The sequence below is a fragment of the Centruroides sculpturatus genome, unplaced genomic scaffold, assembly GCF_000671375.1.
Source record: "Centruroides sculpturatus isolate CEXI.00-Female unplaced genomic scaffold, Cexi_2.0 scaffold1019, whole genome shotgun sequence".
NCBI classification, from domain to species: domain Eukaryota; kingdom Metazoa; phylum Arthropoda; class Arachnida; order Scorpiones; family Buthidae; genus Centruroides; species Centruroides sculpturatus.
In genome coordinates, this window is record NW_019385301.1 from 154,150 (window position 1) to 181,264 (window position 27,115).

At 24.9% G+C, this 27,115-nt stretch overlaps 2 protein-coding genes across 2 annotated transcripts; one reads left to right on the top strand and one right to left on the bottom strand.

Annotated features, from left to right (window-relative positions):
- LOC111637363 lies at nt 1-21,988 on the top strand. The gene is made up of 15 exons (XM_023382834.1): nt 1-15; nt 72-145; nt 218-410; nt 508-712; nt 849-1,034; nt 1,852-1,997; nt 2,168-2,357; nt 5,894-5,947; nt 7,190-7,610; nt 8,517-8,632; nt 8,701-8,982; nt 9,309-9,392; nt 9,510-9,548; nt 9,628-9,765; nt 20,778-21,988. Exons 1-15 carry the CDS (start codon nt 1-3, stop codon nt 20,795-20,797), a joined length of 2,163 nt encoding a protein of 720 aa, XP_023238602.1. The 3' UTR covers nt 20,798-21,988.
- A 2,312-nt stretch (nt 21,989-24,300) lies between these two features.
- Nucleotides 24,301-25,568, bottom strand: LOC111637364 (tyramine/octopamine receptor-like). The gene has a single exon (XM_023382836.1). The coding sequence runs from the start codon at nt 25,408-25,410 to the stop codon at nt 24,301-24,303; it is 1,110 nt and encodes a 369-aa protein (XP_023238604.1). The 5' UTR covers nt 25,411-25,568.
- Nucleotides 25,569-27,115: the final 1,547 nt, after the last annotated feature.

The following is a 27,115-nucleotide window of genomic DNA, read 5'->3' on the forward strand; positions in this document are numbered from 1 at the left end:
ATGTTCCATAGCTTAGTTAGAAATGGTTGGATTTTAGTAAGTTATATAATTAATTAAAATTATCTGTATAGGTTGAAAATAATACCGTTTCTCCCGATGGATTTACAAATTGTCCAAAAACAATTAAAAGATATCGAAGACAAAGGTATAAAATAGTTATTTTTTATTAATTTAATAAAAGGAATGTCGTTATTTTAATATTTTATCAATGTTTTAGCCAATATTCAACAACATTAGCGGAAAGTAGTAAAGAAAGTATCGAAATCGAAGGTCATAAAATAACCTTACATCCATTTAGTGAGACTTCTATTCCTCATAATTCGCGAATTGATGAAGAACTGGTACCTGCTCCCGGAGTTAAACTCTTTGATGAAACTGAACAAAAAGATGCAGATTCAGAATTATTAAAGGTATATACGTAAATGCAATTTTATTAATAATTTAAAATTGCAGGTGTTTTATAATATATAATTTAGTTAACAAAATGTATATTTCTTGTATTTTCAGGACACAAAATGGACCGCTACTATCGAATTTTATTATGAATGCTATCAAGGAAATTTGAAAGGAGAAACTAAAATTTCTATTCCTAATAAAGAAAATATGATATTGTTTGAAGATATTAAATTTGAAAAACCTAATTATAATGTACACTTAAAAATAACAGTCAACAAAGAAGATTCACCAGATACTCCATTGACTTTCGTCATCGGTATATTTTTTACAGTTTAATATATAAAAATATTGTTAAATTTTAATTTTTTAAAATTTAGATTATATATAATAATTATCTCTAAAAAATAATAGATTAAAATATTAATTGTAAAATTTCTTTATAATTCTATAAGGTCCTTTCGATGTAAGAGATTCTAAGGATAATGTTGAATTTAAAGATGAAGCTAAATTAACATTTAAATACGATGGAAATTTTCAACAAATTAAAGATGATCTTGAACGATATAAGTCATGTTTTATTAACTTTTATTTCGGAAAATATCCAAAAGTTGGATGGAAATATATTGGTTCAAAAGCTGGTACGATTACGATTGTTAAACTTTTAAAATATTTTAAAGTAATTTTAAATTATCAGATTAAAGTAAATAATTGTTTTCAATTAATAAAATTACTATTTAATATATTTTAATAACAAAGCTAACATTTACAAATAAAGAAAACAACGACTAACGATTGCAATATATTTTTTGTTTTTGTTAATTTCATTATTATTTATATATTAATAACATTTATTACATGATTGTTTAAATAAGCTTAGAATAAATAATATAAACGGTGTTATAACTTACAATAAATTATTTAATATCTTCTCATAATTATAATAATTAGAAAATATGAAATAAGTTGTACATCTTTGTTTTATTTTTATATATTTATCGCAATTAATTAATTATTTTTGTTTTCATAAAGAAGAAGCAGAATTAAAAGTTGCAGCTATAATATAATAATGTGTAATTGTTAATTTTTTTAATGATTAATGGTTAAATGGTTAAAATCATAATATTTGGATGGACTTAAATTTTATATTAAAATTTTTTTGTGAGAATTTTAAATGTATTTATAATATTTTAGATTATTCTTTCGAATTACAATGGTACATTTAGCATAAAAAGGGTTAAAACAAATTATAAATTACTTATTGCACTGAAATTTGATGATAATCTTCTAATGGAGTTAAAATATTTTAAATTTTAACAAATAGAAATGAAATCATAAATAAATTTTATAAGAAGCTTTTTTCGATATATTCATAAAAGAAAATATATAATATATACGGTAATTTTTATTTTAATATATTTTTATATAACCAATATATTTATTATATTTGATTTAAAGGAAGTGTTATAACAGAAGCAAAAATAAACGGAGAACCATCAAGTCTAAAAAGTGTAATCGAAGACATTAAAAGTAAAGAAAAGACTTTTAATGTAGAAAAAAATAAACAATGGAACGTACAAAGAGTGGATGCGGATATGCCTCAAGTATATTTTTACTTAATTATAATTAAATATTGGTTTAAATTTAAATTTAGAACTTTGAATTAAGCATAACAAAAGTTGTTTCTTTCCAAATTATAAAAGTTTACGGAGATTATGCAAATGAAATATTCTTTAACTGGTCTTTGTTTACGTTTTATTTCATTGTATTTTAGTCAAATATAATTAAAAGAGACACCTCAGAAACAGCGACACAAGAACCTAACAAAACTGATGACGTTAACAAGGAAGAAAAAAAGGAGGAAGGAACGCCAACAGCTTGGATTGCAGCCATTGTCATTAATGGAATTTTGGTTTTATTATTCATTGGTTTTGTAATTTACTGCTACTGTAAAAGTAAACAAAGTAAGTTTATTTCATATACTATTTTAATTTCCAAGTGAATTATGTAAACTTATAATTATTTTTAAGATAAAATGATAAAACTTATTCATTTATTTAGTAAAAATAAATATTTATAATTAACTTATTCATAATTAATAAATTAATGTTATTTGTAACTAAAACTTCATTTCATTTTCTATATTTTATTTTTAAAATTGCACATGTAAACAGTTTCAATGTTTGTCTGTTAAATATCAAAGATTAAAATTTATTCTACTTTGTGAATATACACTCTATATTCATAAATACAGTTATAAAAATGTATATGTGATTAAAAATGAATATTTTCTGTATATAAATATATGTATGATTTTTATGTTGTGTGTTAACTAGTTATATTTTTTGTAATTATGTTAAAGTAATATATGAAAGATAGTTTTGAAATGTCTAATAATATTTTTTAAAATAAATAATGGGAACTCTTGCATTAAAGATTTTTGTTGGTGACTTTTTTACTAAATCTGAATGAATTTAGTGGATAGATAATATGAGAAATATTTTTTTTCCAAGCTACAATATGAAATTTATTACTTTTAAGGGGAATAGAAAAAAGTCATCATCCTACATTGCGTATCTTTCCCAATTCTAATGTTCAGTCTTTGACTGTGAAAGTGATGAAGATTCCTGGACTGACTTATAAAACTGCGAACGTGGAGCTTATTTTTATCGTTTCCGAATTTTTATAAGCAAATTCCGAAAAAGATACTTTCATATTTCGTAGAAAGATTTAATAAGATAATTTCAACTTCAAATATAGCAGTTTTAAAGGGCAGCTGGTCGACTAATTTACATAAGGATGAACGTCTGAGTCGAACGGAAATATGCCTCGATGAATTATTTAATTTTAAGGTTAAACGTTAGAGTAAGAATGCTTTATATTTACATTATATAATGTATTATATATACATTATAAATGCTGTATATAATAACTGAAAGTAAAGTTATATGAGGATTAGAAACTAAAGATAAATATTTGAGGAAAGTAGCACTCGAATTGTTTTTAGCTATGCTAAAAAACAAAATAAGATTATTTCGACAGCAAAGATGTTAAAGTTAAATATGAAATGTGATTTCGTTGCATACAAATCAACGAAATCACATTCAATCAAAGTTCAAAATTACGAGCTTAAGGGTATATCAGCCAATTTACAAATTAAATGTATCAATCCTAGAATGAATGTATTTGAACGATAAGCTACTACACATTTTGATCCTGGAAGACCTTCTGGGAATCTTTTACTAATTGTTAATGAAGAACTGGACGAAGTAAAATTATTAAGATGAGCAGATAATTTTATAGTCGTCCAAATAGAATATTTTCCGAAAGTGTTTAGAGTTCAAGCATATCCAGTAATTTTATAGTATTTACATATTTCAAATTTTTATGGATTATTAGAAGAATTAGAGGATATTATAACAAAATTCTCTTTTTTATATAATCTTAAGTTAACGGGTGATTCTAATGTTCAAACTGGAAAAGAGTTAGGTCACTTTACCATAGAAAGGATGTTCTTAATATTCGATTTTCTAATGATAAGATTATAAATCAAAAGGAAAATTTCTCAGGAATGACTTCTGTGAAAATTATCAGATTCCTACTATTTCAGAACGAAAAAATTTACCAGAAAAAGTTACCAAGTTTTCGCTTAGTAGATCTAATATCAAGTCAGTGACAAAATCTCCATGTCAAAAATGTAATGTTAGCCGGACCATTCGCAATATATAGTCGTAGATTAAAGATTTTCGTGAAGTCAACAAACTTTTTCCCCTCTTTTGATTTATGATGTTACCATTATAACATTGTCTATAACACTCTTGATTAACCGTATTTAACTCTGATCCAATTCGAGCATTATTGAATAGAATAACCAAACAGCGTAAATCAATATCAAAAGAATTCCGTTGTTATATCTTCTAATTTTTCTAATAATCCATAAAAATTTGAAATTTATGTAAATAGTATAAAATTATTACGATATCTGTAATAATCTAAAATTACTACGATATTTCTAAACACTTTCCTATTATATTCTATTTGGACAACTATAAAATTATCTAATTTTAATAATTTCATTTTTTATCCAAATAGAAATTAGGACACAGTGTTAATTTTAAAAACTGAAAGATTAACTTATAAACTTGTTTTTTAAAGTTTCCATGTTGAAATGGCGCTAATTCAATAGAAAAGTCCTGTCAAGAAAGTAATGTCAAATTATTACATTAGGATTTAATTGACATAATTCTGACTTCTTCTCAGATATGCAATTTGGTAACTAATTATAAAATAAGTCGTTTTGATCTAGTTCATGGTTTGGCGAAGATTTTATATATCTTTAAAAAAAGAAAAAAAATAAAACAGTGCATTAAAAATTTTTGAAAAAATATAAGTAAAGCATTTTAGAATATTATAATTTTAAAACAAGTTTTTGATTTCTTCATAAACTATTAAATTATTAAATTGTTAATGATTCAATTGCGATTGAAGAAATTCTGTATTATGTTCATAGGTCGTTATATTTCTCCCGAGAAATTATTATTGTCACCGCATTGTGTACTAGTCTTTTATCATTGAGTTTATCTTAGGATGGTAAGCTCTAGTTCAAGTGAACTTTCCTCGCCGTATTCAGAAATAATTAATAAGCCCATATTGTAGTAACAAAACTGAATCTGTGCTAATCCATTTGTTTACATCTTGTCCTAGTTTATATAACTTAAAGTAACATTTACGGGATGAAAGTATCACCAGAGAATTTTTAATATATGATTTATTTAAAACAGTGATATTTTGTTCTATGTATGTATGTTTCTAATCCGACATTAAGTTCGGTAGACTATTATTACAGCTTTCAGGTTAGACACTTCTTTTATTGTTTTCACATATGCATTTCGGACTTATATAAATGTTAAGTCCCTCTTCAGTGCAATACTACAAATTATTAAAAAACACAATTTTGTCATGTTTGTCAATTGTGTTTTTTAATAATTTGCAGTATTGCACTGAAGAGGGACTTAACATTTATATAAGTCCGAAATGCATATGTGGAAACAATAAGTGTCTAACCTGAAAGCTGTAATGATAGTCTACCGAAGTTAATGTCGGATTAAAGAGATATACATACATAGATCATAATAACAGCTACCAAAAGTGATATTTAGAAGTGATATTTTGAATATAGTGTTTTTTCACTCCTTATAACATTTATGTTAAATAATAATGATTATGTTGTAATATGCATTTTAATATTGTAATTTTTCCCCTTGTAAGAAGCTCACGCTTGAATCCACAAAACAGTAATAAATAAATGTCCCAACTTTGTAGTTTATGTTCAAAATAAAATATCAGTGGAGATGTGTTTTTGTACAAATATCAATGAAGTCTTTTTGTATATTAAATGTTTGAATTGTCCGTTTGTGAAATCACCAGAAGTAATGTCCTGCACATACCAACGTATTCATAACAAGTTTAATCATCGAATTTGTATTCCAAATATTTACAGGTTTGCACACTCATTGCAAAGCTAGGCAAGAAGGAAGCGATCGATTATTATCAGGTTAGAATTTCACTTAAATGGAAGAAAGACAAGAGAATTTGAAATTTTAAGATTAAAGATATTGTAGAAAAAGAAATTAATAAAAAAAAATTGTAGATAAATTTATGTATATTAGCCATATCAATTGTTTGTAGATAATTTAAAATAAATTAATTTAAGCAAAATATTTCGAATTAAATTAGTCTGTGTTATATTATAGATACTTATTTTTTTAATTTAATATAATATTTTTTTCAATTAAAGAGTTCGAATAAATATAGTCTACTTGCAGAATCGTGAATGTAAATAAATTTTTCAAGAATCTTCTCAGAATCGTGTGTTATAATAAATATTTTCGAAAATTTACATAACTTCTGCATAAAAATAAAATGTATTTTCAAAAATGCATAAATTTTGTTTACAACCTTGTAGAAGCTTTTTTATAATTTTTTAAAAGTTCCTTTTAACCCATATTTAAAACATTTTTTTTCCCTCACATTAATTGAAACTGACTTCAAAGTGTTGTCGAGGTAAGAGTTAATATATATTTGCTTTCTATGTGTAACCTCATCTTTACAGCGTAACTTGATATTTTTAGATACTTTAATATATGTATATACATATAATAATATTTTTTAAATTTATCAAAAATATCAATTACATAACATTAATATTGATTTTAATATACTATTTTAGTATTTAATCTTGCTGTGTTAAAAGTATGCCATTGTAAAATAAAATATATGATTTTATAATAATCAGCAACTATAACTATTTAAAATGTAAAAATTTTAAGTGAATTTTCTTAATTCTAGTTAAGAAATGTCTATACATTTTAAATTATTTTTATAATTATAAAATTAAAAACTTGCAAAGTTACGCTGTAAAATTACAACCAACGAAGTCAGTTTATTACCTTTTACAATAAATCGATACGTGCTCCAAATGATGTTTATCGATAATCAATAATCGAAGCTTCTACAATGGCGTACGCAAAACACAGTCAAGATTTTGAATAATTATTTTCATAAGAAATTATAATTTATTTTAAATGTATAAATATATTTAATCATATTTTTATTATACATTTTAAAAATTGGAGTATTAAAGTACTATATTTAATGAAACAATTGTATTTTGAAATGTTTCAAATTAAAAAATTTATTTACACATTTTAAAGTCAGAAATAGTCCTTAGAATTAAATTAAAACGAAAAACAGATATTATTTTTGTGTGGGATGATACGATGTTCAATTTTTATAGGAAATTCTAGTATTCATATGATGGAAAAGAATTTCGATGGAGAACCCGATAGGATGTATAATGAAAAAGCTGCTAATCTGTCGGGAAACGAGAAGGCTGCCCTGCTCGATCATTCGGTGTTTACCGTAGAGGACGAGAAGAGAAGGCTGGAGGACGAGGCGGACAGATACTCGACACCAATCAGTGGGAGAAACTCTTCCCGTGATCCACGTTGTACATGTGGTACCCTAGATTGCTGTTGCAATCAAAGAGATAATCCGCCTTACGAATCCAGATACGGTAGTGCCCCACATTCGGCTAGACAATTTCCTCAACACGAGGAAGAAGAAGAAAAGGAATTTGCTTACGACGAGCAGAGGCAGAATGAAGTCGAGGATGTATGGAAGCCTCCTAGCAGAACATATTCTGCTAGTAGTAGAAAGTAAGTTATTTAAATGAAACGTTAAATACGTGTTCTTTTATTATCGTTGTCCGAGTTATGTACAGAGTATTTATTATTTTAATAAAAAATTTAATATAATTTTTCCGTAATTTATTTGACAATTTATTATTCTAGCATATGTTATAATAATTAATGTTATTACGTTATTTGTTAAGACGCCAAAAGTTTTTATAGCCCGCATCATCTCATTATTGTGGTTTTATTGAAATAAACTTAGACCATTGAATTTTAAAATATTTCTCAAACTCAACGTCAGCAGAATCAATATTTTCAGCTTTTCACGAAAACTAGTAATACTAAAAGAATAAATGTTACATAACTCATCCAATACTTAATATACCATTTATAAAAATCTGCAAAAACAATTTTATGTATTGTATATGTGAATAGAATTCATCTCGCAAAATTATTTAATAAGACATTCTGTTAATTCTGAATTTTCAATATAATATAAATTGTGGTATGTAATAATCTCATAATGAAATAGTTGGTTTGTCGTACTCACTTAGAATACAGTTTGAAAGTTTATTTTCTCTTTGTCAAAACAAGTTATATTAAATTTTATATATGCAATTGAGCTTAAGATAAAATAAATGCAATTTTTAAATATTTTTATAATAAAATTGAAAATACTGTTTGATAAATTGGTTCTACACATAAATAAATATTTTAAAATGTTCTGTTTTAATATAAGAATAAAAATATTTAAATTTGCTCAATACAATTAGAAATTTTCTAGTAAGTTTTGGACGATGACTAATTTATAGGCCGAACTAATATTAAAGTTGAAAAGATTTAAAATTAATTTCGCTAGTAATTTAAATATATAATGTTCGAAATAATTATTTAAAAAATTAATAAAATTCTATAAATGGAAAATTTCAGTGCTATGAACGATGCTGACTATTTACCCGGAGCAATAAGTCCCATTGACGACGTTGAAGAATCAGTAAGACCACCACCTACACCAGTCGTCAATCCTACTCCTATTATTCCTCCCAGTGTGTATTGTTTTCGTTTGCAAATTTTAAATTAATTATCCATAAATACTTAATTCGATCTTTTGTAGAAATCCAACCAAAACCCGATAGAAAATATTACGTTTACATGGTAACCGACGAATACGGTTCTAGAGAATGCATCGGATTTATCAAAATAAAAGACGATAATGAAACGACATTAAGGGATTTGAGAGAAAAAATTGAAAATGCCGAACCAGTCATTACAGAAGTTATTGGAAAAGATTATAATTTTGTCACTGAAGATTTTCAAGACATCACATATCAAGAAGGTTCTTTATATGCACATCGTGTATATCCATCTCAAGGAATTAATATTAAGTTAGTTAAAGGTAATAATTATTATATTTATTCTTGACAAATTTTTAATAACTATTTTATTGGAATTTATGTGATTATTTACAAATTTTAATAATGCGTTGAATTAAATTAATACTTTACGTATTATGATGCCAAATAAGTTATTAAATTAATTAAAAAGTGCTTTTCGAATAATATAATTTGCAATTCTTTAAATAAGTAATTATTTTCGTTAATTTATTTTTTGATTTTTAAATTTTTATAAAGTAGATGGAAAATTTTAACATGCCGTATCGATTTATTTTAATTTTACTATTATATTATTTAATTTATGACGACTTTTTATTTTTCTTTTCAGAAGAACCATCCTATAACAGTTATTCAGATCATAACAATTTAAATAATCACAATAATTATGATAATAAGCCCAAAAAACCATCAGGTATGTAGTTTAATTGAATTTAATATTAAAATTTACTGAATTTAAATAGACAATTTTAATATTTTAAAATGATATTTGTATTTGTTATACTAAAAAATTTTTTTCATAATTTTTAAGTTAGAAGAACAGATTCGAAAAGAAAACCCCCACCTTATGGTAAGTCAGGATTTTAATAGTAAAATTAATTATGATTATCTTATTATTTTAAAACATTTAAATTAATATTTTTTTTCAGTTGGGCCACTTGGTATGTGTGGTTCCTCCGACTGTGATAAACCAGCGCGAATAAAATGCCTAGATTGTAACAGCATAGCATATTGCAGCACTCGATGTATGAGGTTAGATGGCCCTAATCACAAAAAATCATGCTATAGTGAGTGAATTGTTGTCTTTTAGTTTATAAAACCGTATCGTAGCAACTTTCGATCTTATTCTGTTTATTGTAATCATTATTATTAATGAATAGAAGTATCTTAGTTTGCCAAAATATCTGTAGTATTTAGTTGAGTTGCAAATATTGTTAAACTAATTAGATTCTGGATTATTTTTTTTTAAATTTGGATTTATCATCGATCTAGTCACTTTAATTAAACTGTAGAATTAGTTTATATTACATTTTAGTAAATTAGTCGATTGATTTGATTATACAGGAGCTGTCCAACTCGCGGCCCGCGGGCTGCATAAGGTTTCGAATTTAATTTTGTGTAAAATTAGAATATTTTGAAAGAAAAATGAATTGTTTTTTTTTTATTTTAAGTACAAAATCAATACATTTATACACTGTATATACTCATGGTAACCAAACTGCAGCTCTTCTAGATCCTTACTACGGCCTCTCGTATACTTAATTATTTAATTAAATATATGTGAATAAATATCCATTATATAAAAACAATTTCAATAGAGGTGCAGCTCTCGATATATGGTTCATGTCGTGAGAAGGTTTGGCCAGCCATGATATATACGCTTTTATATTTTTGAAAGTGAGAACATTATTTATAAAATGTTAACGTTTTAAAACTTTGTAATATATGTTTTCTGTTTTATTAGTAGTAATTTTTAAGGAATTTTACTCTTTTGGACCTGTAAAGCATATTAAATTGAAAAAATTTGAAACTTTATTCATGTATTTATTGATTTATATCTTCATTAAGTAAAAGAAGAAAATGTATTTTAAAAGAAACAGATGTGTTTTGATCTTCGTAAGGTAGCCGTGAATGGATTGTTTAAAATGTTTTGTGGCTCCGCAAAAGTTTGAAGTTGGACAGCCCTTTTTTTACACGATCACTATCAATCACATGATGTATTTTAAATGTTTTTCAATAAAGGATTTTTTGCGGCATGTACATAAAGGATTTTTTTTCTGTTTGTTCTTCAGTTTTTTCCATTTTTTTTAATTTATTTTTTTCCCTACTTTGCGAAAGAACTTCATGCAAAATTTAAAAAATGTTCATAATTAAATGCTTTCTAGTAAATTTGCTTTCAAATTTTATTAGCTTTAGTTATGAAACACTAAATCAATTTTTAAAGTTCGTGCATTATTAATAATTTAAATATATTATAAACAAATACTGAATTCATTCTTATTAAGTATAATTTAATTCGAAATTAAATTTCTTAATATTTTGTTAATTTTTACAATTAAAAAAAACTAATATTATAAAACAAATTTTTATGAATTACTTATACTAATTTAAAATTATTAATTAATGAAAAATCTAAACACATGAAGAATTTTTAACGCTTAAAAAGAATTCATTTTCTATTGAAATATATAATGATCTGAAAGTATCTTGAAAACAATTTTTTGTTATAACTGAAGTTAAAAATATACATTCAATCAAGTAAATATATATTTATCTATATTAACTATTTTATAAATGAGCTCCTTTTCATTGGGAAATAATCTTAGAATTCTTGTTACATATAATATAATTTCTAATATTTAAACCGAAAGAATGCCTAAATTCTTCACAATTATTGATTATTATAAATTTTAGAATATAAATTAAAAGTGTGGCTAAAAGCATTGTTATTTTTCCTTACGAAGTCGAGGATTGAGAGTTTATATCTGTTTTACTCAGTATTTAATGTCCTATTTCACTGTCACGCAAGTAACAGTGTTTTAGAAGAACATGTAATGTTATTTTAGATAAATAAAAAAAGTACGAGAAAGTATTTGTAAAATGAAATATAAACAAATAATAAAATTACAAGTATTATTTTCTTACGGGAGGTCGATCGTGTATTTTTCATATTATTAAATCTAAATATATAAAATTGCTTGTCCTGACTGACTGAATGACTCACTCACTCACTCACTCACTGATTCATCATTGCCCAGAGCAGATCGCTTAACCTAAAGAGGTGAAGAGGTTAGAGTACGTCATGGAAACGCACACTAAGAAGGGATTTTTCGAAATTCTCCCGCGGGGGGAGAGGGAGAGCATTAAGGCTTAACCGGAAGAATGGCTTCTACTGTATTATTTTAGAAGCGATTTTTTGTTTTTATCTGCGTTTTACTAGGGTATGCCATGGCAAGGGATTTTTCGAAATTCCCCCTCGGGGGAGAGGGAGAGGATTTAGTCTTCATCGAGTACTTAGGTGTATTAAATTAATAACATTTCAGAGATCGTTATAAATATTTTTATCTATTTCGATTGTAAAAATGTTCGAACCGTTTTAAATTCAAATTTGTTATTGCATATTGGTTGGTTCACAATCGTTATACAATTGTTATAGAACGATTGTAAACGTCTCAGAAAATTGATCAAATTGAAAATAGTTTGTTTGATTCTCGGCAATTCTCATCATTCTCAGCGGTAGGTGTTATATAACAATTACTATGATTGTTGAAATACTGAATATAAATGGGGTTTGCTTGCAAAATCCGCACGGGCAAAGCCGCGAGTAACAACTAGTAATAAATAAAGTTACATTATGCTTTGTGAATATTTAATTAGTTCAAAGAATATTCTTTAATCCGAAATCTATAGCTCGAGTATAACTCGAGAATACAGAAATTTTGTTTGCTTTGCTTTTTTTATATAAAATTCGCGATAAAGTACATATTAATCCTTCATCAATAATGTGTTTTTGTTTTAAAATTTAGACAGAGAAGCAACATATAAGAATCCGTAGTTGTATTAAATATGAAAGAACTTAATAAGACATAAAATATAATCCTCTTAATTAGATAATTGGTAAGATAAAAATATTTGAAACTTCATCATAATTTAATCAGACATCATTTAAAATTTTTTATTAGAATATGTTTCCAAATTTAAGATAAATTTGTTAATTACTTTTTGTGGGGGTTAATTTGGCACGAGATTGGAACAGATCATCTCTTTTATAACATGATTTTTACGATGATGAATAAAAATTGTTAACAAACAACTGTTTGTATGCAGTATTATGTAAAGTCTACTTACCGTATCGCAAATAATGCGTTTGAGATAAGGAATGCAAATAACACACAACAATAAAGAGATAAGTTTTGTCCAATTCTTTTCTAACATAAGGAATAAATTGTAAATCATTCTCAACAATGTCCCTAAATATTCTATAAATTATAGAATTGATTGACGAGAGTGACGTAACGAAATTGTGTTTAGACTTTGTTATAGAAGGTATTGGTATATGATGCCTCTGATAGCCCAGCAACATCTGAGATATACACCCTCTTTGTTGGCCTTCGGTTTATTTGTCTCGTGATTCTGACGTTGTATTTGACATTGACCAATTGTATTTGGAATATAATTCGAGACTTAATATATACACCATTTATATTCATGTAAATGTAAATTTTTCCAATATAAACATCGATCGAAAAAGTTGTATTGAGAGATACCTACGTTCTACGAAGCTTGAGTATTAAAACATTCTATAGGATATTCCTGTATTTAATTTAGATACATTTAGTTAAAAATAAAATTTTAATTCAGATTCTAATTAATCATTTTTATTGAAAGTTAGCTTTTTATCATCAAATCTTTATCAAATAAAATTTATTAAAAATGGCATATAAAATTGATCAGTAATATTTTCTATTAATTTAAACATTCTCCTATTTAAATTCTAAAATAAATTAATTAAAATTGAATTTATCAATGATTTCTTATACATTTGATAAACAGAAAACTAGTTGTATTATATTTATCAAAAAAATCTAATTTTAATTAGAAAAATATATAGGCCTATATATTTAACAAAAGATCAAATTTGATTCGTTTCAGAATTTATAGATTAACGCTAAAATTCATTTCTATTAAAAAAATAGATTTACTACAGAAGTTTGATGTATTTTATCAAAACAATAAAAAAATAAAAAAAAGTTCCCTTCTCAGAAGCGTTATTTCTATTAATTTTTTCTTGAAACATAACTAAAATAGATTTAATGTTTTTTTACTCATTTTTTTCGTTTCATGTAAATTCTATGATGATCGAATATACGCATTAAAATTTACATTAGCATTGTATTAAATTTAAAACATTTAATTAAAAAAAATTATTTTAAAAAGATTATTATTCTACGACCGATTCTATTATTCGTAAACATTTAATAATTTTGAAGGATTTATGGCTGTTCATATTTACAAATTATGTAAAGATATATGAATTATATAATTTATATATCAATATAATCAATATTAAAAATATATAGAAATATNACAACATTGTTTTGGCAAATAGACAAGATTTTTTTTATATGTATATAATAATAATACATATGTATATATAATAAGTACATAATTTTTAAAAAAATATTATTACACGGTGTGCGCTGGTAAAATTACAACTATATACAAACTAAATGCATTGGTAAGGTATATATTCTATATAAAATAATGTAAAGAAACAATGGGGTATCTTTTAGTTCAATAAATTAAAAAAAAAATTATAAACAAATAAACATACACACGGTAGGAACTTTGTTCATCGTAGACAAACAAGGAGTGAGGTAGCAAATATGGCGGATAGAGTGTTGTTTTTTTAATAGAATGGCGAGGGGAAAAGGTGGGGTATACTAATGTACTAAAGCACGATCGAATTGAAAGAATTTAATGCAGTTAGGACACCTTCTAATGATAGTACAGGAAATGTATTAACATGAAGCTTCCGAACATTGACACAACCATGAAATAAACACATTGTTCATTCGTGTTCCAATACATCAGACTATTTTGTAATGCACAGGATGTTAATAATATTCGACATTCTTTTTATTGCTATCTTTGGTATGTGATTTCTAGATGGACGGTTTAAAAAAATAAATAAATATAAATAAATTAGATTATTCATCACAGATGTTGTTGTTGTTGTTGATGATGATGATGTTTTAAGATCTGTTTTTATTTTTTAAATACATAAATAATTTTGTGACGTAATCTGTTGCTTCGATGTAATCTCTTAGGATGAGAAAGTCTCTCATGTTCCTATTCGATACGTCGTTCAGATCTCTGTAATTTTGTGACATGACGTCTCTCATCACGTCTGGGTTGGGTTCGATTTTAAGCATATACATACCCAATTGTAGTTCGCATAACACTTGAGTTAAATGGTTTTCTACTTCTCTAAATAATTTTGCAAATTGACCATCGTAAAGGACTTGGTCCAGAAGGATTTGCTCCAATCCTACACCAAAATATTGCAGAAATTCGTAGGCCTTCTGAAAAGCTGTTTCGTTCTATAAAAATTAACAGCATTTAAGAAATAACATAAATAAAACTCAATTTTATAGCAATCTTAAACTATTTTTAATTTTTACTAAAAGCAATAATTAAATTTAAAGTTTTTAAACATTCTTTTATAAATTATTAATTATAAAATTAATTTAAAAGATATAAAAAACTGATTTTATGAGAAAACATATTTACATCTTAAATTCATATTATATATATTAAAAATTATTATTATTATTATTAACATGAATCTAAATCGTTTTCATTTGTATTGTTCACTTATGTCATATACAAATCATATACAAATGTTCCAAATTTTAAACGATATTTTTAAAGTATTAATCAAAATATTATAAATCATTAATGTATGAAAAATAATAAATTATTATTTTAATAAACGATATTTATTTAACATAATTTGAGTAATATAATAGTTTATATATCTTTCGAAGCAAATCGTATCAATATCTACAAATAACTGAAAATATTTATATTTTTCCATTATATGTTTTATTTTTATTATAAATATCTTTAAAAATTTTGCAATTTTTTAAGGTTTATATTTTAATTTTAAATGTATGCAAAAATAAACAGTTTAATATTGTTTACATGTCACGCATTATGCTAATACATTAATGTTTATGGCAATGGCATTAATGCCACAAATGTTGTACTGTATACGTTCTAATATTAATATAAATGATAGATTAAATATAATCTATAGATTGTAAATATATAAATTATTGATAATAGCTTGGTTATTATTTTTTCGAATGTTACAATATAGAAGAAAAATATTTAATATTACAATTTTTAAACGTCTTAATTTACATCTACTTCAAGTTCACATCAAAATATACACTGTATGAAACTCCACCCAAACTCTACAAGGTGAGGTCATTAAGAATATCGAGTCCATCACTTTCCTCCCCCCGCTTTGTTAAGCCATTTTTGGTAAAGTTATAAATTCGATTCATTATTTCTTTTTTAAATATTGATCCGTTTAAAATAACCATATCAATCATAAATATATGAAATTAATAATTAAATTCTAAATAAGATTTAGTGATGATGAATTTTCTTAAGATGACGCACGAGATATAAAATTCCAAATTAAAATATATTATATATTTTTTGAATTTTATAAGACTGGTTCTGTTAAGATAAGGTGATCAAAATTAAATTCTTTTCGAGACAGTATACGAAGATTGATTTAATTCGTATTAACACATTACAGAAATCGATAAAAAGTTATTGATAGGATACAGATTTTTAACGAGATATGATAAATTCTTTCTTTATTCGTGCATTTAATAAAATGACTTAATAAACTGGCTTAATGAATCCTGTTTATTTTTATTATAATGAACTTGTTATTATTGAACTAATTGATTTATCATAATTATGATACAAATGTGAGTACTAAAATGGACGAAATTCAAGAAAACTTCCATAAAGGGCTACTTCCCAATGACATTAATTACTGGTTTATATTCATAAATAATATTCAAAAATTTTAATTAACCTTAATTTTTTATATATTCAAATATTCTAAGATAAAAAATCAATTGGATTCGTAAAACCAATCATATCGAAATTTATTGGGTGTATTAAAACTAAATTAAATTTAAATTGAATCAACTAATTCTAATGATTAGCCTATACAGCAGAATATTAATTTTAGTTACAATTTAAAGAAATAGTAATAATTAATTAATATTTGTCCTGCATGTCTAATGGAATTAGCTGACAGTTTGAAAGTATTCAATGATGATTCGCAAATATATTCAAATTTTCTGGCTGCAATGAATTGAAAATGTTAAAAATATGAAGATAAAGATTGATAAATGATTAAAAATCCTCAAATAGTGATTTAACCGTTCATTACTTAATTTGTAAGTCGAGCAACAAAGCTATTTTTCATTTTAAAATGCTACTAAACAATATTTATACACCCTTAAAAAATGCTGCGAATCTTTGCTTAGTATAATATATGGTTTATTTTTTACGAATTTTCCATTTTATTATCATAAAATCATATTTTATTTCAGAAGATCATTTCAATTTGTTATTTAACATAATTTTTCATGTAATAATTTATATTAGATTCTCAGATTGAAAAGGGTAAAAAAAAAAGTTCTTTAATGTTTTAACTGGAAAGTTTTTTGTCTCAGAAAATTAATTATTCATCGAATAAATTGGAGATTTTTAATTACCAAAACCATTTTGGATAAACTTATTATTTCAATATCTATTTTAAAAAAATAAAAGATCGTCTTATATTTTAATACATAATTTCATAAATAATACACGAAATATCACGGAAATTAATAAACACAAAATTACATAAAACTAAATGAAATATTGCAAAATGTGAACATAATCTAAAAGTGCATTCGTTTCAAAATAATACTTTATAAACTTATTGTTTTGAATGTGTTATTTATTGTATTTTTGCAAGATCAGTTTGTCAGCTAAACGTAGGTCAATGTTCTGTATATTTTCCAATTGTGATCCTTGGACAACTGGCACCTATTAGTGGTTTACAAATTAGGTAAATAAAATAATATCATATAATAGGTTTAACTTAAATAGTATCAAACGAACGAACACATATAAGATCACAGTTTAAGAGAGAATGTGTGTCATATATAGCTTTGTTATATAGTTTTTCCTATAACATATGGTATGCAAGTATGTAAAATTACCAAAACATAATTTTATTCTATAGTAGCTTACTTAAAATTTTATAGGTCTTTGTTTCGTTGTATTAGATTGGAACCAATTAATCGCTTATGGTTTTTATGTTGTATAGAATTTTATAATAAATTTTTGAATAGATATAAATGAAATTTTTAATGGATCCTTTATAGACAAGCCATTTTTATTTCTTTAGTTTTTGTTTGAATGTTATATTGACATAACGCTATATTTGATTTTTCTTATGTTGATATAGATCCAAAACTTTTTATTTAATTCAAATCAAGTTTATAATTATTAAATCGTAATTTGATACGATTAAATAAGTTCCTATCGTAAATTGTTCCAATTTTTGATACGCTCCTATTATAAATTATCTTGTTTTTACGAAAGCAAACAAGATGCTTGTTGCTGGTGCTTACATTTTTTACGCTTATCGTTATAAAAGGTTAAAATTAAATTTAAAAATAAAAAAAATAATAAAATACTTTAAAAGAGCAACTTTTCTTTTACATTTTTTAATACAAATCATTAAAAACACCCTTCAATTTTTAGCCAACAACTAAACATTCCATATCATTAGAAACGAAACTAATGGGCCTATAATTGTATATGAAGACAAATTCCTCAATTTTTTTATACTATTTTATTAATAATGAAAACTTTTGTATATTGTTGAAATGATAATTGACCATATATCATGTTCAAAAACTGTGGAGACGAATTTTTTTTTTCATTCTATTCATTATTTTATTTATCATTGAGTGATGAATGCGCGGTTCATTCATACGTTAGATCATTTATATATATCAAGAGGTAAATGAGGCAAGTGCTGGGTGGCCCAAAAATAAATCGTCAGCTTGCATTTTTTGAGGAGGGCGTAGATTGTTTATATATAATTTATTAGATGTTTGAGAATCGAGTGCTTGATATACAAAGTTGCAAAATTCCTATATCCGGCAACATTATCAACTATTATTTATTTATTTATTTTAGAAAAACAACTCATAACGGACGGCATAGTTTTACAGTAAAGACATATTCCAAACAAATTAAAAATTTAAATATTTTTATAGACGAAAGATTAAAAAATATTAGTTAAACTTGAGAAATTGTACTACATAATGTAATTAAAATTTGTTGCTATTTTTTCATGCTATTTTACGTACGCAAGTTAAAATACAGATCTCAAATAACTGAAAATATTTATATTTTTCCATTATATGTTTTATTTTTATTATAAATATCTTTAAAAATTTTGCAATTTTTTAAGGTTTATATTTTAATTTTAAATGTATGCAAAAATAAACAGTTTAATATTGTTTACATGTCACGCATTATGCTAATACATTAATGTTTATGGCAATGGCATTAATGCCACAAATGTTGTACTGTATACGTTCTAATATTAATATAAATGATAGATTAAATATAATCTATAGATTGTAAATATATAAATTATTGATAATAGCTTGGTTATTATTTTTTCGAATGTTACAATATAGAAGAAAAATATTTAATATTACAATTTTTAAACGTCTTAATTTACATCTACTTCAAGTTCACATCAAAATATACACTGTATGAAACTCCACCCAAACTCTACAAGGTGAGGTCATTAAGAATATCGAGTCCATCACTTTCCTCCCCCCGCTTTGTTAAGCCATTTTTGGTAAAGTTATAAATTCGATTCATTATTTCTTTTTTAAATATTGATCCGTTTAAAATAACCATATCAATCATAAAGGTAGGAACTTTGTTCATCGTAGACAAACAAGGAGTGAGGTAGCAAATATGGCGGATAGAGTGTTGTTTTTTTAATAGAATGGCGAGGGGAAAAGGTGGGGTATACTAATGTACTAAAGCACGATCGAATTGAAAGAATTTAATGCAGTTAGGACACCTTCTAATGATAGTACAGGAAATGTATTAACATGAAGCTTCCGAACATTGACACAACCATGAAATAAACACATTGTTCATTCGTGTTCCAATACATCAGACTATTTTGTAATGCACAGGATGTTAATAATATTCGACATTCTTTTTATTGCTATCTTTGGTATGTGATTTCTAGATGGACGGTTTAAAAAAATAAATAAATATAAATAAATTAGATTATTCATCACAGATGTTGTTGTTGTTGTTGATGATGATGATGTTTTAAGATCTGTTTTTATTTTTTAAATACATAAATAATTTTGTGACGTAATCTGTTGCTTCGATGTAATCTCTTAGGATGAGAAAGTCTCTCATGTTCCTATTCGATTACCCATTAAAATTAATTTATACTTCAATTAATTTTAATTTATTTTCCCCAGAATATTTTAGATGCCTGCTCTTCTTTGAACATAGTATTAATAAATTTTGTCCAAAACTTTAATGTAAGTAAAAATTTATTTCATAATTTTACTAAAGCACATTTGATAATGTATATTTGGCTATGTTCTTTTAAAAAAATTCTTTATATTTACAGCATTCCTATTCTGATCTCATACAAAATTTATCAAGCCCATCTTTGGCATTACAATACATATCATTTTTAGCTTATGCATCAAATATATATTATTTGAATCAAAGCTATGAAGAACTTTTATACTTAAATTATCCATACGACTCGAAAAATGATAATGAAACGTCTTTAATTAACTTTTTAAGCAGAATTTCTGCATTAATCCTGGATGTAACCTGTTTGTTCCATTTAGCGACATCGTTTAACATTCGTTTAAATTTCGATGAATTAACATATCCGATTCTTAATTTGCATTTTGAATTGCCTAATTCAACATCGTTAAAACAAATAAAAGTGTGTCAAATTGTTAAAAGCACATTAAATTTTTTAGCGCAATTTAATGTTTACTTAACAGAAAATTGGTTGTAATAATTTAATATCAAGCGATAAATATCGCATCATTTAAAGTGTATTTATTTCAATATACATTTTGTTTTATATATTTATTTATTTCAAAAAACAAATTTTGAAANTTATTTTTAATTACAGAACAACCCTGGAGAATATAGTTCATATCTTAAATTCATAATAATAAAGATTTGAAGAATTATTATCGATTCCTTGATGTATGACGTTAAAAGTCTGTTAAATGCTAGAATCAAGGTCAAAATTTGGAGTGCCATTTGTTAATTATTAGTTGAATACTTTTATCATCGTCTAATTATTTCTCTTCGACTTAATTTGTAATTAGACATTTATAAAATTGTCAATTGTTAATTAGACTATCGTGAAACTTGAATTTTTTTTTATTAGTAGTTAAGTTGCACTCGTGTTAAAACGCCTGGTTTCCGTATTTATATTAAAAAAATTAAATGTTATATTTTTAATTCTCTTATTAAATATTTTAGCCCGTAAAAAAATGTATTGTTTATTTTATTTTTTGACATTAGAAACAGAAATACCTGAAAAGATTGGGTCATGCGGAGCACAAACACATAATTTGAAATAGTACAAGAATAGAATTAAATATAGACTTATCTTATAAAAAATACATTAAAGATAAATAACCAAAAAAATGTACAGAAGAGAAAATAACAAAAAGAGACAATTGAATAAAGATGGGGTCAAATTTATAGCGGTACAAAAGAATATTTTTTTGTTTATTCCATGAATTTTTAACGGGAACCAGGTAAATTTTATCGAACAAATTGTCGTAAAAATGTTTTCTAAAAACAAAAACAAAAAAGTTGTACAATAATTTTTATACCGGAATTAACCTAGAAGAATATTTAAATAACAATGTTCACATATCACGAGTGTGTATACTATAGAATCGTTTTAATTGTCGATAGAAATAGTTTGTAAATATTTTAAGCTTTGTTTTTATAAATATATATATAAATCGCAATCAATGCTCAACACGAAGTTTTGTATATTTTTAAATCGAATTTATAATGAATTATGTTAAAAAAATAAATCGTTATAAATATTGTATTTATGTAAGAAATGCATTATATAGTTATTTACATGTTCTTTCATTATTTTTTATTGTTAGAAATGCATTTTATTTATGAAAACGTATGAAAAACAAGAAGCAAGTGTTCTCTTTGAGCACCTCACCTCATGTGCCTTTGGGAATAATAAAGTAGATATCTGTGATATCACAACCAACTTGTTTCTCTATTTCTTTATGTAATAAAGCTTCATATATTGCTAATTTTAGGTAATCAAAAATATTCAACGTTGAAATTATGTTTAATGATAAATGTTCCGAATTATTTGCTACTTTAATTGCCTTTTAATTAAACTATTAACCATTAACTACTAATTATTACTGTTGTATGATATCGATATATCTTAACTTTTATCTAAAAATATTCATTAAACTTAGTCATTTAATTGTCTTTAATGTAAAATAATTTTATAAAGTAAAAGGATTTTGCCAAATATAAATTTGTAATTTTTAATATTTTGATATAAATGCAAATATATTTCGAGAGAAAGGAATATAAAGCGCGAAACCAAAATCTATTTATCAATATTCATTCAATGTGTACAGAGGAAATGAGTCTATCTTGTCTGTTGACATAGATTATAATAGAGCATAGACTGCATGCATTTATTATCCCTAGAGAATTCCCCTTTCTTCTAACACCTTTCTCCATTAATGTTTTATTTACTTTGGATCTTGTTTATTAATATTCTAAATATCTCACGGTTTTATTAATTATACACAATAATACGTAAATGTTTTTAAAAAAATAGAATTAGCTCTTGTACTAATTACAAATTTGTGTAGAATTAAAGAATAATTCAATTAATTTTCTTCATTAATATTAACTTTGTAATGACTTTAATACACCGTATACATTGATAAACATATTTATTTAAGAGGATTATATACTAAGCAATTAAATGATTGAAAGGGACTTGTTTATATTCCCAATTATTTTCAAACTTTTTATCAAAGACTTTTAAGTATCTTGTGTATAACTTTTATCATTTTCTCGTACAATCGCTTTTAAGTTACTCATTAAATATTGATAGATACATCGGAAAAGGTTTTAGCTAAATAAGTAAATATATTCTTCCAATCTGCATTCCTGTTTTCTTTTCTTTTCTCTTTAGACTATTTTCCAATTTTATCAAAAATCTTCTTTGCATGTAATTCTGATATCAGAACAATACACAAAACATACGTTAATTAATCAAAGTTATATAATTGTCATATAATTGGTGCTAATAATTTATCCAGGAATAATTAAAATTCTAATTAATGAATGCTAATTAATTAATTAATTTTAAAAGAATTTTTTTTTAATTTTTGACGACAATATTACTTCAATTTAAACTCGGATTATTTTCATCTGTTCGTTTAATAATATAAATTAATTGACTCTATGAATCTTGATGTTAATTTATCAGAATTCATAAATTAAAAGTTCAAAATATTATCTAATTAATTCGATTTATTATCATTTTAAACAACATCAATTAATGGCAAAAAGTTAATTATTTTAACTTTTTTTATTTCTTAAAATTTAATTTTATATTTTAAAAACTCGTCTAAATAGAGATTTTATCTTTAAAATAATTTATCGTTGAGGTAGTATTTTAGAAGCCTCCTATGAAAGAATGTTTGCATCATTATTATCTAAATAGGAGATTAAAAGATCATTAACGTAGTCTACAATTGTTCATACTGTGAAGCCTGTTATTTTAAGAAATAATAGGTTTCAAAGTAAGAAAAACTATAGGTTACATGAATGATTTTCCCCCTCGAAGAAATAATTGTTAAGAAGAAAAATAGGTATTAAAAATTTTTCGATACTGTAATGGCTATTATGATAGAAATTTATTTACAAACTAGTCGTTATAGTGCTAATGATCGTTAATAAAATATATCGATAAGAAATGGTACTATATTATTAAAATTTTTAATGATATTTTGACTTATTTTTTATTTTTTTAGATATTTTTTAAACTGATTTTTCAGCGAGATTTATTACATTAATTTTAAGAGGTTTCTTTTAGCACTTCACTGTTATTTTTATCAGAGAAGTGTTTAAAAAAAAAAGAAAACAAAAAATAAATTGTTTAATTTTAAGGAAGGAATTGCATTTTTCCTTTAAAAATAGATTAAATGTTTTTATTTATTAAATAGAACATTAAAAAATTATCAAATATTTAACGCTATTAAACACCATTATTAACGTTTAATTGTATTTCATCAAACTGTGATAACTTTACAATATTTAATACGGAAAAACTGGCGTTTCTTGCTTAAATAGCACGTTAAAATTAAAATAAATGAATTTCATCATCAATTTAAATATTCCATTAAAAGTATTTATTTATAATTGTAACATGAAATGTAATTAAGTCCAAACACATATTATATACTTTTTAGAGATTCGAAAAACGAAAAAAAAACATATTTTAACTACTATAATTTTATTCTAATTATACAAATCAAGATTAAAAAGGAAAATTTAAAATTTATATATTATATAGATTTTTAACGAACATTAAAATTGATAAATACAGACACGATATAGATAGTAGGATATTATTAAACATCATACTTTAAATCCGAAACAATAGAAGGCCACACAGGTCCCGCCATTTCCGATGTTATACTTGGAGTTCTTAATTCGGGGGTGACAACATCGTGTTGTAATTTGTCGACTCTTAAACAACTTCTACTCGCAGAACTAACTTCTTCGAGAGCAGCACCATTCATTTCTGTATCCTTTTTACAGCATAAGACTCTACGAAATGCTTCTTTAAAATCTTTATTCAAAAAAGCATATATGCACGGGTTGAAAAAAGAATTGAAGTATCCCAACCATGTTATGGCACTTCTGACTTCGTAAGATACGTCACACCTTTCACAATAAGGTAATATGATATACATTAAGAAGAATGGAAGCCAACAAATGCAAAAAACACCCATTATAATCCCTAGTGTTCTTATAGCTTTAGTATCTGTTATTAATTGTTTCGACTTTCTTCTCAAACATTTTCGTACATTTTGGTTAGTTGCTTGTAAAGATAATTCGAGCTGCTTTATTTCTCTTGCTTGATGTTCCGCTATGATTAATATACGGATATACACATAAAACATTACAGGTAATGGGAGATAAAATGAAAAACAAGACGACACAATGGCGTAAATAGGATTTACTCGCAACGAACATTCTGTTATGTCTTCCGGATCGCTTCCATCACTATACCAACCTAAAAATATTGGTATAAAAGAAATAGTAGCACTAAATAACCATATACTCATAATTACGAGTGTTACGAGCCGTTTTGATATCAAAGAACGATATCTTAACGGGCGCGTAATGGCAAAAAAGCGATCCAAAGCGATGACACATAGATGAAGAATCGAAGCGGTGCAACACATAACATCACAAGATATCCAAAAATGACATGCAATGGAACCAAATCTCCATTTTCTTTCCACGTCGTATACAATTAATAGAGGCATCACTAATAATGCTACTGCTATATCGGCCGTTGCTAAACCTGCCAAAAGAAAGTTGGGCACAGTTCTTAGTCGACGAAACTTGGCCACGACTTCGATAACCAAAATATTTCCTACAAATGTCACCGATATTGCAACACTACATACAATAGCACCGATTATTTTCAAAGATTTATCTGCAGCATCCATTATTTCCTATTAGAAATTCCTAACTTTCTCAGTTGATGAGCGTTTTCTGTCGATCGAATCTTATGATTGAATGATATATTTATGTCTGACTAAAATCACGTTTCTCCTCATCTCTAGATGTTGCTATAGTAACATGAAAGTGGAAGGAGCGTTTTCATACTCTTATTTTTCTCCCATCGAGAGAATTATCCACCAATCAGATTTAATATCAAGAACATAAAGGTAAAACGTGAAATTTCAATGCAAATGCGCTTTGTTCGGTTAAAAAACAGTCAAATAAAACATATTTCTATTTTTAAAATCTGTAAATTAAATTATTTTTTAAATTACATTTTAATTTCAATAAATATTTTAAAATTGTTTTATTCTATCTTAGAAAAATGATTAATGAAAATGCTAAATGAGCAATTTTTAATAAAATTAATTAATTCGATGTGATAATGGTTATAAATTTTAACTTAAAAAAAATAAATAAATTTAACTTTTTAAGGTCGAATTATAATAATTTATGTATTTGTTTACAATTATTCGGCTTTTTCTACAGACCATACAAGGAAGAAAACATTATTTTTGATGGGAGTTACAACAGGAAACAGCTCTATACTCTAGCATCAGTATTTAGGAAAAGTTAAAAAGTTCTAAGAAGAAAAATTATTGCGTAATGATAAGTCAATCTTGCTCCAAGTCGCCACGTAGGCCCAGCAAGAAGTTAATCTAGTTATATTACTGCTATTATGAAGTTTATAATAAAGTTTCACACGGAAAAGATTTACACAATTCGACTAACTGAACAATGTTTCTTCTCAGTAAAGGTAAGAAATTCGGCCTGTTTAATAATTGATTATATTCTTTGAATTAATTAGTTTTTAAACATCTTTGGGTTGTTGCCAATTAAAAATTAGTTCATCCTAAGTTATTGTTAATTGGGAATAATCAAAAAAAAAAAAGATTTCTAGAATCACTTCGAGTTATTTTCTCTTCGAAGTCTTGTTCTGTTGAATGTGACATTTAACAAGCGAGGTCAGTTCAACATTTAATCTTAAATACAAGTTTCTTAGAAATATTATTATTCTAAAAACAGAAGTTACCTTCGATTCAAAGTACATTACAAACTAATTTTATCGATTTTTATTTAAAAAGTAATAATAATTATTTCTCGTCAAGAAAAATTATCACATTGTTTTATTATTTATTATATTAAAAAAAAATAATAATAATCCTTAAACCTATAATTTTCTTACTTGGGATGTTAATAAAATGGGTTTTTAAATTAGAAAGTTTTAAAATTTAATTCTGAAAAATAAAATATTCAAATATTTAGTATTATTTTTTTTATTTTTTATAATTTGAAGACCAGATTACTGAATAAAGATAAGCTTATTATTTTCCTTAATTTTCAATATATTTGTATGCAAGTAATAAAATGTTAAACGAGTACACATCTTAATTTTTCATTTTTTAAGTTTTATAAGATAAAGAAATTTAAATATTTTTCCTTCTCAAATTTGACTTCATTAACATTAATTTATAAATTTTATAATTTTTAAAAAAATATCAACATCATGTATCAAAATATTTTGAATTTTCGTTGAAATTTTTTCCCAAAAACTTAATCTTTAGATACATTTTTTCGAGTCAAGAATTATTTTATTTGATACATCTGACATTTTAAACTAATATATTTTCTATATATATATATATGTAT